General features: G+C 47.4%; 1 protein-coding gene across 5 annotated transcripts in view; it reads left to right on the top strand.

Annotated features, from left to right (window-relative positions):
* Positions 1–14651, top strand: part of CIZ1 (CDKN1A interacting zinc finger protein 1) — a 99624-nt gene extending 84973 nt beyond the window's left edge. For 4 of the 5 annotated variants that reach the window (XM_063936600.1, XM_063936602.1, XM_063936601.1 and 1 more), the window contains 3 exons: positions 11501–11567; positions 11929–12050; positions 13615–14651. In XM_063936600.1, coding sequence (XP_063792670.1) covers positions 11501–11567; positions 11929–12050; positions 13615–14013 — 588 coding nt within the window. In that variant the 3' untranslated portion in view covers positions 14014–14651. The remainder of the gene's footprint in view (positions 1–11500; positions 11568–11928; positions 12051–13614) is intronic. The other variant, XM_063936604.1, reaches the window with a different exon arrangement.
* Positions 14652–14899: the final 248 nt, after the last annotated feature.

The following is a 14899-nucleotide window of genomic DNA, read 5'->3' as shown; positions in this document are numbered from 1 at the left end:
GCTGGGACTCCGTCAGGACCATGGGGATTAGCGGCTCCGCAGGAGACAGGGCACAAAAATAAAAGCTTTAGGACTAGGTGGTGTGCACTGGCTCCTCCCCCTATGACCCTCCTCCAAGCCTCAGTTAGGTTTTTGTGCCCGTCCGAGCAGGGTGCAATCTAGGTGGCTCTCCTAAAGAGCTGCTTAGAAAAAGTTATTAGGTTTTTTATTTTCAGTGAGTCCTGCTGGCAACAGGCTCACTGCAACGAGGGACTTAGGGGAGAAGAAGTGAACTCACCTGCGTGCAGGATGGATTGGCTTCTTAGGCTACTGGACACCATTAGCTCCAGAGGGATCGAACACAGGCCCAGCCATGGAGTCCGGTCCCGGAGCCGCGCCGCCGACCCCCTTGCAGATGCCGAAAAGTGAAGAGGTCCAGAAACCGGCGGCAGAAGACTTTTCAGTCTTCATGAGGTAGCGCACAGCACTGCAGCTGTGCGCCATTGTTGTCAGCACACTTCACACCAGCGGTCACTGAGGGTGCAGGGCGCTGGGGGGGGGCGCCCTGGGCAGCAATGATAATACCTTGTTCTAGCTAAAAATACATCACATATAGCCCCTGGGGCTATATGGATGTATTTAACCCCTGCCAGGTCTCACAAACACCGGGAGAAGAGCCCGCCGAAATAGGGGGCGGGGCCTATCTCCTCAGCACACAGCGCCATTTTCCTGCACAGCTCCGCTGCGAGGAAGGCTCCCAGGACTCTCCCCTGCACTGCACTACAGAAACAGGGTAAAAAAAACAGAGAGGGGGGGGCACTTTTTTGGCGATATTGATATATTAAGCTGCTATAAAGGAAACAACACTTCTGTAGGGTTGTTCCTATATATTTATAGCGCTTGGGTGTGTGCTGGCAAACTCTCCCTCTGTCTCCCCAAAGGGCTAGTGGGGTCCTGTCTTCGATAAGAGCATTCCCTGTGTGTCTGCTGTGTGTCGGTACGTGTGTGTCGACATGTATGAGGACGATGTTGGTGTGGAGGCGGAGCAATTGCCGGTAATGGTGATGTCACCCCCTAGGGAGTCGACACCGGAATGGATGGCTTTGTTTATGGAATTACGTGATAATGTCAGCACGTTACAAAAATCAGTTGACGACATGAGACGGCCGGCAAACCAGTTAGTACCTGTCCAGGCGTCTCAGACACCGTCAGGGGCTGTAAAACGCCCTTTACCTCAGTCGGTCGACACAGACCCAGACACGGACACCGAATCTAGTGTCGACGGTGAAGAAACAAACGTATTTTCCAGTAGGGCCACACGTTATATGATCACGGCAATGAAGGAGGCTTTGCATATCTCTGATACTGCAAGTACCACAAAAAGGGGTATTATGTGGGGTCTGAAAAAACTACCTGTAGTTTTTCCTGAATCAGAGGAATTGAATGAAGTGTGTGATGAAGCGTGGGTTAACCCCGATAGAAAACTGCTAATTTCAAAGAAGTTATTGGCATTATATCCTTTCCCGCCAGAGGTTAGGGCGCGCTGGGAAACACCCCCTAGGGTGGATAAGGCACTCACGCTTATCAAAACAAGTGGCGTTACCGTCTCCTGAAACGGCCGCCCTCAAGGATCCAGCTGATAGGAGGCTGGAAACTACCCTGAAAAGTATATACACTCATACTGGTGTTATACTGCGACCAGCCATCGCCTCTGCATGGATGTGCAGTGCTGGGGTGGTTTGGTCGGATTCCCTGACTGAAAATATTGATACCCTGGATAGGGACAGTATTTTATTGACTATAGAGCAATTAAAGGATGCTTTTCTTTATATGCGAGATGCTCAGAGGGATATTTGCACTCTGGCATCGAGAGTAAGTGCGATGTCCATATCTGCCAGAAGAAGTTTATGGACGCGACAGTGGTCAGGTGATGCGGATTCCAAACGGCATATGGAAGTATTGCCGTATAAAGGGGAGGAATTATTTGGGGTCGGTCTATCGGATTTGGTGGCCACGGCAACAGCCGGGAAATCCACCTTTCTCTTTCATCCATCTGGGGGACGCTGCGCCATTACTTGTGGGTTAGAGGTGTGTGGTAGTGGAGTTTGGCACAGAACTATTAAAACCTGACTCCTCCCCCCTCTAACCCCTCCCATCTCCTTCCTGCCTAGCCAGTACCTCAGTTTTTGTTTTGTGCCTGTGGAGTACAGACACAGATTTTTTTCTCTCTGAATATTTTAGTTAGGTATTTTCTTATTTTATTATTTAAGTGCCTAGTCCCTGTATACAGGTGACAGGTACTATTAGAGTGGGGTTAGATAAGTTCCCACTCTATAATCTGCCGCTGGAGGTCACCACACTTCGGTCACTGGGGCTGGATTCCTATTTCTAAGAAGTCGGCAGTGAGAAGGTACAGGATAGACACAATCTGTCTCTGACAGTATTGGTCTATCCTTCCTATATCCTTCCTATATCTTTATATATTTATTATGTTCCCCCTATCTCCCCCCCCCCCCTCCCCCCACCCCCACCCCAGCTCTCTCTCGGGAGGTGAACGGAGGAGCGCATTACCAAGGATTTATTTATTCCTACTAAGGTTGTTGGCGGAGTAGCCCGGGAGAGTGGTGAGTCACTCCCTGGGAGATATGTGGATAGATGCTGCCGAACAGAGCCGCTGTGAGTAGCGGCGCGCGGGAGCCACTAGCAATCAGATGGCGGCGCACGGGAGTCACTGCTTGAGCAGGGCCGCTGTAAGTAGCGACACCCGGTGGCCGCTGTAAGTAGCGACACCCGGTAGCTGCTGCCGAACAGAGTCACTGTATGTAGCGGTGTACGGGAGCCGCTACCCGAACAGGGGGACGCGGCGGGAACTGTAAACTTCCGGTTATAGCGCGCCTACGCTGAGCTACCCGGCGCGCACTTGCTTCAGAGAAGGGACGGATTCCCGCCCTGCACTACCTGACACACACTCCCGTACAGCGTTTACAAAGCTCCGGCCGCCATCTTCTCCAGGCAGTATGGGGGACGCGGTGAGACACACAGCACTGAGCTTGGACACCTTTTAAGTAATACTCACCCTGTTTATTCAGTGGAGGTCACCTAACAACAAGTATACTTTGGGGGCATTATGTATTCTATACTTTAATGAGTGAACAGAATTTGTCTCAATATAAATTACACAGTATGCTTCACAGTGCTGACCACTACTCTACTGAGTTTATAGTACATTGGTAGTGCATTTGTTTTTAAAAAATTTCATTATGAACATAAGGTGGTCTGTGATGTCATAGTGGTTTCAGTCTCCACCTGTAATGCGTGCATCCCGTGTTCGAATCCTGGCGAGACCAGAATTTTCCAGAAGGGGGAAGACACCCTAGGGGTTTTTAAATTGCCTACTTGCAATGTGAGTCAAGGCTCGCTAAGGGTAGGGCGGACGCGGGTACCCTATATCCTTTATGCTCTGGTGCATCGGTGGTGGACCAACAGGAAGGTTCTGCGGACCTGTCTCTGCCTCCGTGGGCTCAAAATATGGGCAGATGTCTTGCTAATTTAACTCAATCCCTAAACAAGTTTGTAAACTTGCCGACAGTTTTCCTACTACAACACGGTCACAACCGTTGCCCGCTATAACTTTATGGGGGAGGAGTTAGAGTCAGTCCCATTGGAGAATGGGGACATAGACCCAGAGTGGGACAAAGTTTCGGTCTGAAAAAATTATTGTGTTATTAGCTCAAGTGTTAGATTGCTGTTAGACACCATCCGGCAGACTCTTAATAACAGGGATATTTTAAAGGAGGCCTGACTTAAACCGGATTATCGTTCCAAGTCCCTAAGAAATTAAAATTTCTATATCCTTTTACAGAAAACAGCCCAAAGGTAGGCACACTCATTTCACTTTTAGCAGGAGCTACGGCTATTCCTTCGGTACAGTCGGTGACATGGAAAGATCCTACAGATAGGATGATTGAAGCAATGCCTAGATCTGTTTTCTTTATCACGATTCTAGCTGGCGCTTGGGTCCTCAGGGCCGCGGATGACGGACTAGCACAGGTCATATCTGGAATGCAATCTGACGATCCATCGGAAGCCATTCAATTAGCAGGACAGATTTCAGAGACTCTTATTTATGTGGGTGAGGCCTTGATTGATTCTGCTACACTACACTCCCGTATTTCTGCCTTGACCGTGACAGCAAGACGGTCTCTTTGACTTCGGGGTTGGAATGCCGATTTTGACTCCAACAGACCTTGTCGGCGGTACCCTTTGAAGGTGAGTTCTCTTTGGGTCGGAATAAAAGAAGATTATTTCAGCTACTACAGGAGGGCAGGAGCCCTTTCTTCCGGCTGTTCCTTCCGAAACCAAATACAAGGGTTTGTTCCTTTCATGTACAGGACAGAGGTAGTTCCATTCCTTTCGTGCTGTCTCCACATATCCACGAAAACAGTTTCAGAGGTAGAAGTAAACCTACCGACAAACCTACTGCATAACGCCGGAGGGAGCAGTGACGGTCGGGACTCTGTTACTACAGTTCAAAGAAGTGCGACTCCTGTCGAAACCAAATAGGTAGGTGACGGAGGTCATATCCAGAGGATATACGTTAGATCTCGAGGAACCAGTCCCGTATCGTGTGTTCTTCACTTCTCTTCCAAACGGTCCCTCCAGCCGTCGAGTTCTTCGTCATGCAACAGCCACTCATCTACGAAATTAAGAAAATTTTTCTAGTTCCCGCTCATTAGAGAGGTTGGGGATTTTACCCGTGGACAAAGTGGACGGTTCGTTTCAACCCAAAAGCTCAAAATGGACTACATCCCCTCGATTATCATCGCCATGGAAACAGGGGAATATTTGGTTGCATTAGACATACTGTAAGACGCATATCTGCTTGTTCCTATTTGTACGGATCATAAAGCTCTTAGAGTCACCGTCAGCCTTGACATTTCAGTTTCAGGCTCTTCCCTTTGGCCTAGCCACGGCTCCTCGGGTATTCACAAAGATCATAGACCATGCGGTTGCAGTTTTGCAGCGTCAGGGAGTCAACATTACTCTGTATTTGGATGATCTGTTGATCAGGGCACCGTCAGAGTTGATTCTTCACCAGACCTTGCGTCTCACAATAGAGACCCTACAGTTATTTGGATCAATAATAGATTGTCCAAAGTCGTCTTGGCTTCATTCCCAGAAGATAATGTTTCTGGAACTCTTATTCGATACCAACAACAGAAAGTGTTCTCCCTCATTCAGGACATACAGTCCAGAATTTGAGCACTGCTGCATTTCCAGGATGGTGGCAACCTTCGCGGCAGTTCCATATGCCAAGTTTCATGCTCGACTCCTTCAGGCTCAGATTCTCAACTGTTGGACTCGGACAGGGCCTCACCTCAACTTACAGCTGTTCCGCTTGTCTGTACAGACTCGTCAGTCACTTCGCTGGTGGCTTCACAGCTCCAATTTGACCAGAGCTCGAGGCCAGTCAAAGAGTCAGAGTTGCAGATCAACATCTTGGAGTTGAGGACGATTCGGTAGGCACTACTCCGGATTCAAACCAGAGTACAGGGTCATCAAGTGCGGATTCGGTCCAACACCACCACGGCGGTTGCTTACATAAACAAGATTTTCATATGGTCGGAACATTGGGTTCCGACCAGATCCGAGATTCACATGCCAGGAATCGAGACCTGAAAAGCGGATTTCTTAAGCCGTCACACGGTGCATCCAGGAGAGTGGGAACTTCACCGGGTGGTGTTCTGACTCTAGTAGCTGGTCGGGGATACCCGATGTAGTACTCGGGTCCCTCTAGAAATTCTAATCGATGCACTGATGGCGCTGTGGCACTTTCAGCTGGGTTAGGTGCCAACATTTCCACTAACTCCAAGTCTGCTTCAACGCATTCGGAGAGAAGATCTTCCAATCATTCTGGTGGCCCAGATTGGCCAGGCTGACAGTGGTACGCTCTTCTGCGCACTATGGTCATCAGGGAACCATTCCGACCCCCTCCGCATCCACATCTTAGGATTCAAGGACCATCTCACTACCCAGGTTGAATCGGCTGGTTTTCAAGTAAAAAAAAAAAAAAAAAAAAAAGTTTTATTCTCGTCCTGTTGTGTAAATTATGATTCAGACTAGCAGGCCGGTGGCTTCTGAGATTTACCACAGAGTGTGGCGTATTTACGTTGCTTGGTGTAAAAAGCGTGGTTTAACACCGGATTTGTTTAGAGTTCCTCGTCTGTTATTCTTCCTTCCGGAGGGTCTCAATAAGGGTCTGAGACTTTCTTCACAAATGGGTCAGGTTTCTGCCTTGACGGTTCTTTTTTCTAAAGAGACTGGTTATCATTCCAGAGGTTCTGACGTTCCTTCAGGGATTTCTGCGGATTTAGCTACCTTTTTGTTCCTCCGGTTCTTCCCTGGGACTTTACCTTAGTCCTTACGTCTCTTCAAAAATCTCCATTGACCCTTTGGAATCTGTAGAATTGCGGTGTCTAACGTTCCTCTATTGTTTTCCTATAGAAAATTGCCTCAGCAAAATGAGTATCTGTATTGGCAGCTATTTTCTTGCAGTCCACCCTTGTTGGTGTTTCATGATAATCGGGGGGTTCTGCGAACAAAACATTCCTTCTGAAAGTTGTGTCAGCATTTCATCTAAATCAGGACATTGTCCTTCCAGCGTTACTCTTTCCCCTTCCACGGAGGATTCCCAGTTGATTTTTTAGATGAGCTTAGGACCTTATGGTTTTCTTTATCTCGTGCGGATTATATCCATCGTACGGATGCTTTGTTGGTTTTTAATTGATGCGTCCAAACGAGATTGTCCGGCTTCCAAGTACATAGTGGCTCGTTGGGTACCTTCGACCATATCAGTCTTCTGCCGTTTCAGTTCCTGAGTCAATCCGAGCTCCTTCACCTCGAGCTGTTGGAGTTTCTTGGGCTGTTCGCGGGGGTGCGCCTATTGAGCAGCTGTGTCGGATGGCGACATGGTCATCTGTGCATTAGTTTAATAAATTTTACAGTTTTCATACTTTCAGTTTGTAGACTGCCTTTGTTGGGCGTCACATTTTGCGGACGGCTATGCCGTCTCCGTCTCCCTCCTCTTATTGGCTTGCTTTGGGAAATCCCACAAGTAATGGCGCAGCGTCCCCCAGATGGATGAAAGAGAAATAGGGATTTTTGTTTACTTACCGTAAAATCTCTTTCTCTGATTCCATCTGGGGGACGCTGCGATCCCTCCCAGATGTTTGTCTGGTTTAACCAGTAAATTTTTGTTGGTCTATCTTGTCTGGTTTAACCAGAAAATTTTTGTTGGTCTATCTCCTTTGGCTTGGCTAAACGTTAACTGAGGTACTGGCTAGGCAGGAAGGAGATGGGAGGGGTTAGAGGGGGGAGGAGTCAGGTTTTAATAGTTCTGTGCCAAACTCCACTACCACACACCTCTAACCCACAAGTAATGGCGCAGCGTCCCCCAGATGGAATCAGAGAAAGAGATTTTACGGTAAGTAAACAAAAATCCCTATTTTTACCTCAGGTCCCCTCCCAACAGAAAAAGACACCGTCTTTTCAGCCGCAGTCCTTTCGTTCCTATAAGAACAAGCGGGCAAAAGGACAGTCATATCTGCCCCGAGGCAAAGGAAAGGGTAAGAGAGTGCACCAAGCAGCTCCCTCCCAGGAGCAGAAGCCCTCAGCATGACGTTGGGGCTTTACAAGCGGACTCAGGGGCGGTGGGGGGTCGACTCAAGAATTTCAGCGCACAGTGGGCTCACTCACAGGTGGACCCCTGGATCCTGCAGGTAGTATCTCAGGGTTACAGGTTGGAATTCGAGAAGTCTCCCCCTCGCCGGTTCCTAAAGTCTGCTCTGCCAACGTCTCCCTCAGACAGGGCGACGGTATTGGAAGCCATTCACAAGCTGTATTCTCAGCAGGTGATAGTCAAGGTACCCCTCCTACAACAGGGAAAGGGGTATTATTCCACACTATTTGTGGTACCGAAGCCGGACGGCTCGGTAAGACCTATTCTAAATCTGAAATCTTTGAACCTGTACATACAAAAATTCAAGTTCAAGATGGAGTCACTCAGAGCAGTGATAGCGAATCTGGAAGAAGGGGACTTTATGGTGTCCCTGGACATCAAGGATGCTTACCTGCATGTCCCAATTTGCCCTTCACATCAAGGGTACCTCAGGTTCGTGGTGCAAAACTGTCATTATCAGTTTCAGACGCTGCCGTTTGGATTGTCCACGGCACCTCGGGTCTTTACCAAGGTAATGGCCGAAATGATGTTTCTTCTGCGAAGAAAAGGCGTATTAATTATCCCTTACTTGGACGATCTCCTGATAAGGGCAAGGTCCAGAGAACAGCTGGGGGACGTAGTAGCACTAACCCAAGTAGTGCTGCAACAGCACGGGTGGATTCTGAATTTTCCAAAATCTCAATTGACCCCGACGACACGTCTGCTGTTCCTGGGAATGATTCTGGACACGGTTCAGAAAAAGGTGTTTCTTCCGGAGGAGAAAGCCAGGGAGTTATCCGAACTTGTCAGGAACCTCCTAAAACCAGGAAAAGTGTCTGTGCATCAATGCACAAGAGTCCTGGGAAAAATGGTGGCTTCTTACGAAGCGATTCCATTCGGCAGATTCCACGCACGAACTTTTCAGTGGGATCTGCTGGACAAATGGTCCGGATCGCATCTGCAGATGCATCAGCGGATAACTTTGTCTCCACGGACAAGGGTGTCTCTTCTGTGGTGGTTGCAGAGTGCTCATCTGTTAGAGGGCCGCAGATTCGGCATACAGGACTGGGTCCTGGTGACCACGGATGCCAGTCTGAGAGGCTGGGGAGCGGTCACACAGGGAAGAAACTTCCAGGGAGTGTGGTCAAGCCTGGAGATGTCTCTTCACATAAATATACTGGAGCTAAGAGCGATTTACAATGCTCTAAGCCTGGCAAAACCCCTGCTTCAGGGTCAGCCGGTGTTGATCCAGTCGGACAACATCACGGCAGTCGCCCACGTAAACAGACAGGGCGGCACAAGAAGCAGGAGGGCAATGGCAGAAGCTGCAAGGATTCTTCGCTGGGCGGAAGATCATGTGATAGCACTGTCAGCAGTGTTCATTCCGGGAGTGGACAACTGGGAAGCGGACTTCCTCAGCAGACACGATCTACACCCGGGAGAGTGGGGACTTCATCCAGAAGTCTTCCACATGATTGTGAACCGTTGGGAAAAACCAAAGGTGGATATGATGGCGTCCCGCCTCAACAAAAAACTGGACAGGTATTGCGCCAGGTCAAGAGACCCTCAGGCAATAGCTGTGGACGCTCTGGTAACACCGTGGGTGTTCCAGTCAGTGTATGTGTTTCCTCCTCTGCCTCTCATACCAAAAGTACTGAGAATTATACGGCAAAGGGGAGTAAGAACGATACTCGTGGCTCCGGATTGGCCAAGAAGAACTTGGTACCCGGAACTTCAGGAGATGCTCACGGAAGATCCGTGGCCTCTACCTCTAAGACGGGACCTGCTTCAGCAGGGACCGTGTCTATTCCAAGACTTATCGCGGCTGTGTTTGACGGCATGGCGGTTGAACGCCGAATTCTAAGGGAAAAAGGCATTCCGGAAGAGGTCATCCCTACCCTGGTAAAAGCCAGGAAGGAGGTGACTGCACAACATTATCACCGCATTTGGAGAAAATATGTTGCGTGGTGTGAGGCCAGGAAGGCCCCGACGGAGGAATTTCAACTGGGTCGATTCCTACATTTCCTGCAAACAGGATTGTCTATGGGCCTCAAATTAGGGTCCATTAAGGTTCAAATTTCGGCCCTGTCGATTTTCTTCCAGAAAGAATTGGCTTCAGTTCCTGAAGTCCAGACTTTTGTAAAAGGAGTACTACATATACAGCCCCCGGTTGTGCCCCCAGTGGCTCCGTGGGATCTTAATGTAGTTTTGGATTTTCTCAAATCCCATTGGTTTGAGCCACTCAAATCGGTGGATTTGAAATATCTTACATGGAAAGTAACCATGCTACTGGCCCTGGCTTCAGCCAGGAGAGTGTCAGAATTGGCGGCTTTATCGTATAAAAGCCCATATCTGATTTTCCATTCGGACAGGGCAGAACTGCGGACGCGTCCTCAGTTTCTGCCTAAGGTGGTTTCAGCGTTTCACCTGAACCAGCCTATTGTGGTGCCTGCGGCTACTAGCGATTTGGAGGATTCCAAGTTGCTGGACGTTGTCAGGGCATTGAAAATATATATTTCAAGGACGGCTGGAGTCAGAAAATCTGACTCGCTGTTTATACTGTATGCACCCAACAAGCTGGGTGCTCCTGCTTCTAAGCAGACGATTGCTCGTTGGATTTGTAGCACAATTCAACTTGCACATTCTGTGGCAGGCCTGCCACAGCCTAAATCTATCAAGGCCCATTCCACAAGGAAGGTGGGCTCATCTTGGGCGGCTGCCCGAGGGGTCTCGGCATTACAACTCTGCCGAGCAGCTACGTGGTCGGGGGAGAACACGTTTGTAAAATTCTACAAATTTGATACCCTGGCTAAAGAGGACCTGGAGTTCTCTCATTCGGTGCTGCAGAGTCATCCGCACTCTCCCGCCCGTTTGGGAGCTTTGGTATAATCCCCATGGTCCTGACGGAGTCCCAGCATCCACTAGGACGTCAGAGAAAATAAGATTTTACTTACCGATAAATCTATTTCTCGTAGTCCGTAGTGGATGCTGGGCGCCCATCCCAAGTGCGGATTGTCTGCAATACTTGTACATAGTTATTGTTACAAAAAAATCGGGTTGTTATTGTTGTGAGCCGTCTGTTCAGAGGCTCCTACGTTTGTCATACTGTTAACTGGGTTCAGATCACAAGTTGTACGGTGTGATTGGTGTGGCTGGTATGAGTCTTACCCGGGATTCAAAATCCTTCCTTATTGTGTACGCTCGTCCGGGCACAGTATCCTAACTGAGGCTTGGAGGAGGGTCATAGGGGGAGGAGCCAGTGCACACCACCTAGTCCTAAAGCTTTTATTTTTGTGCCCTGTCTCCTGCGGAGCCGCTAATCCCCATGGTCCTGACGGAGTCCCAGCATCCACTACGGACTACGAGAAATAGATTTATCGGTAAGTAAAATCTTATTTTTTTGCCCAAATCTCTAAAGCCTTTTGGTTCCCCCTTTATAAGCTCAATAGGTAGAACCCTATTTCTAAATCATGGCTTCCTGACCTAGATTCGAGCCATGTCACCATTTGTACAGACCGGATTACAGACAACAGGTCGGACTCCATTCCTAATCCCTGGCTTTTGACCAGTGGTTTTTCAACCTGGACTGTCAGGTTTTCCCAGCAGGTCATGCTTTGAGGATTTCTGTCTGTGGGATAATTACTGACCCTGCAAAAAAGATGAACTCATCTATGCATGATTAAAGACATCCACAAAACATGGCGGGATAGAGGACTGGAGTTGAACCCCTTGCTCTTGACAATTGTTCTGCACTGTAACATTTGCTGGTATTAAATATGAGCTGGTTTGCAAACTTGATTTCAGGTTCAAAAAGAGGACAGTTTTGCGGATCATGAACAAGGGGAAGAGTATAAATCAGACACCGCCTACGGTGAGTACTTTGGGCCTCCCCTGTATCCACTTTATGCTTTTTACTGCAGCTATTACAGGTTTGATGGGTCAGACGAAGCACCGTAGTCAGGGGAGATCTACACCATCAACATTGCTCTCTCCTTCTGCTTTTCAAAAAACCATTCTCCCTTTTTGTTTGTCTGTTTCCTGCTGGTACTGTCCTCTGTCACATTGGCTGTAGGAGTTTGCTGTTAGTCCTGTGCATTGTTTGTCATCTGTGGAACATCCATCCATCCCCTTCATGTCTCTCCTCTGTTTCCTTTAACACCCTCTCTTCTCTGTTCTTTATTTCGTGTTTCCCTTTTGATATCCATTCTGTGATTTGCCCTCCCGTTTCGCAGGCCTGGATTATATGGTCCCCGTCGCGGGTTATCTCTGCAGGCTGTGTCACAAATTCTATCCTAGTGACTCTGCTGCCCGGCTCACGCACTGCAAGTCCCTGGTGCATTTTCAGAACGTCCAGGTTAGACCCTTCTCCTGTTGCATGGCCTGGCTCCTGTTTTGTTTGACACTCGCGCTCTCTCTCTCTCTCTTTGCTGTCGCTTGACTACCCGCTCCATTTTTCTTAGCTGTTACTTTAGATCACTGTGTTTACATATATCATACCATGGATTTTTATGATCATCTGCTTATATCCCTGCCATCCTACAGCGTTTAGCATCTGCTCCTTGATAATCGCTTATGTGCGCAGCATTAAGCCAGGCGATCTCTAGTGTAGTTCATATCTGTCCCACATAACAAGTACCGTCCGATTAAAAGGTGTGTAATATTTACTGACCACGCTGAATTTACAGCGATACAGCTGGGCTCGTACTTTACAAAGCAGTTGCTTGTCGGATTGTTAGGTAGTCACTCAAGGTGGGTGGCCATCTATACAATACAAGGAATCGTAGATAGCTTAATTGGTCAATAATCTCATAAAATAAGGTGGAAAACTTTCATCCAAAAGTGAGTTTTAAAGTTGAAGCTGGCTGAAGTATGTATAATTGTATGACTACAGTCTGATCACCATGCAGACAGCCTACATTGTACTTGTGCTGGGAAGCAGCCATTTAGATTTAATGTTTGGATTGTAAGATTTGTGTCTCTGTGGAATAGTGTGATTTGTATGTAAATGCGAAGACCGGATACACACACACACACACACACACACACACACACACACACACACACACACTAGGTTGTACACTTATACGTCTTTGTCTGACAGGTGTATTATGGAATACATAGAAGCTCTTTAAAATATGTGTTTTCACCTTCACAGCAATATGAAGGATTTCAAATATAATAAAGGATCAGTTACAGGATCTTCTCTTGTACCCATAGTGGAAATGCACACTATACTTGGGGACTAAAAAGTGTGTGAGTGGGTGTGGTTGACTGTGTTGAGTGGGTGTGGTTGACTGTGTTGAGTGGGTGTGGTTGACTGTGTTGAGTGGGTGTGGTTGACTGTGTTGAGTGGGTGTGGTTGACTGTGTTGAGTGGGTGCGGTTGACTGTGTTGAGTGGGTGCGGTTGACTGTGTTGAGTGGGTGCGGTTGACTGTGTTGAGTGGGTGCGGTTGACTGTGTTGAGTGGGTGCGGTTGACTGTGTTGAGTGGGTGCGGTTGACTGTGTTGAGTGGGTGCGGTTGACTGTGTTGAGTGGGTGCGGTTGACTGTGTTGAGTGGGTGCGGTTGACTGTGTTTGGGTGGGTGTGGTTGACGGATGGTGTTGAGTGCCTGTGGGTGAGGGTGTGAGAGACCAGTTATTAATGTGGTCCGCTGGGTTTCAATAATGTAAAATATCAGTTTGCCACCTGGGTGGCACCAAAACAATTGCACTCATTATAGACCATCTACATGCCGTAAACTGATATGGGACAGACTTCTGGATTTAAAATAACAAAAAGATACAGCGGGGAACAACAGTTTTAGACTGTACAGTGTGGCCCTGGTTTGCCATGTGAGTAACAGAGGACCATTGTACAGAAAACAGGATTCACTCCTGTATTGGCGGTTTTTAATTCATTTTGTACTTTGCTTGCAGAGATGCAAAGCGGTGAAGAACCGTGGGCAGTTGCAGGCTGACCATTCTTCCAAGGAACCACAGGAGGATGAAAAAGAAAACCAGAAGCACGCCGGGAGTGTTGGTTTGGAAAGTGATGGCACTAAACCAACAAAGCCGGAAAAAGTACAGTGTGAGAAAGGAAGTATTCCAGTAGCCGAAGAGCTTGGTTGCAGCTCTGGTACTAATGAAGGTTCCATTACGGTCTTTGACACTGTGAGTACAAGTGAGGAAGACGCGGGTTACCTGCTGGAGCCTGAAGTGCTGCTTGCTGAAATGGAAGGGAATTTGGAGCAAAACCAAGTGACAGCCCAAGAAGAAACGTCTTGTGACGAAACCTCATCAAGCTGCAGGCGTTCCTCTCGCCACAAAGTCAGATAGATAGAGAAACTTTAAATGTGTAGTGTTTACCAATGATTTTTGAAGGTGAGATAGTGCATTTCCTGTTGATTAGAATTGGGGCATTCCACTCAGTGAGAGATACAGCAGTCCAGTAGTTAAAGGATGGCGAAACCCAAACATTACTTTTTTTTATCTGTGATGGTAGAATACAGTTTTACTTTGTTTATGAAATTTTCTTTTTTAATAAGCCTGTAGTTAAAAGTTTAGTTTTGTTCTACAGTATGAGAAATAATAAAAAAACACCCCATATTTCTTAGACCTTGACCAAAATGGTTTTGATATAGAGCAAAGAGCTCAAATGGCAAAGCATAGCAAGCTAGTTAGTTTCTTCAGAATTCCTACTGTTCCACTCCATCAATATGCACAGAGTTATTACCTGCATTGTAAGTGTGTTTCAAACTCCAGCTTTTGCATTGCATCATAGTGATAATGACAGGAAAGTTCCCCTTTCCTAAGTAGATATTTCAAAGATGGCTGCTTTCAACAACTGACTGGAATAGTACAGACCTGATTCTGTCCAGCTATATTCTTTATCTCTGTGATAAACCGTTTTGTTTTTTTAAATTCATGTTAACTTTTTACTTTCTTTGCAGTCAATAAACATACACCCTCTGGTACGGGATTCCTTTTTTTCTTCAGTAAGCATAGTGGTGGCTGCCATATTGGGAATGGCAGTACAAATCATACTAAATCCTTGCTGAGGAAATGAGGATTTTAAAATAAATATCTTCCCCACAACAGTACACAGTTGTAAATGTGACTCTAGGAAGGCCAAGCTGTGCATTTGTTTCCCTCACCCCGACAATGGCGCAGGTGGACAAAAATGGAAACTCCATTATAAAGTGACATTATAGGGTAGAGGGAC

Source organism: Pseudophryne corroboree, chromosome 8, assembly GCF_028390025.1.
Source record: "Pseudophryne corroboree isolate aPseCor3 chromosome 8, aPseCor3.hap2, whole genome shotgun sequence".
Taxonomy (NCBI): domain Eukaryota; kingdom Metazoa; phylum Chordata; class Amphibia; order Anura; family Myobatrachidae; genus Pseudophryne; species Pseudophryne corroboree.
This window is presented reverse-complemented; position numbering and strand designations above follow the sequence as displayed.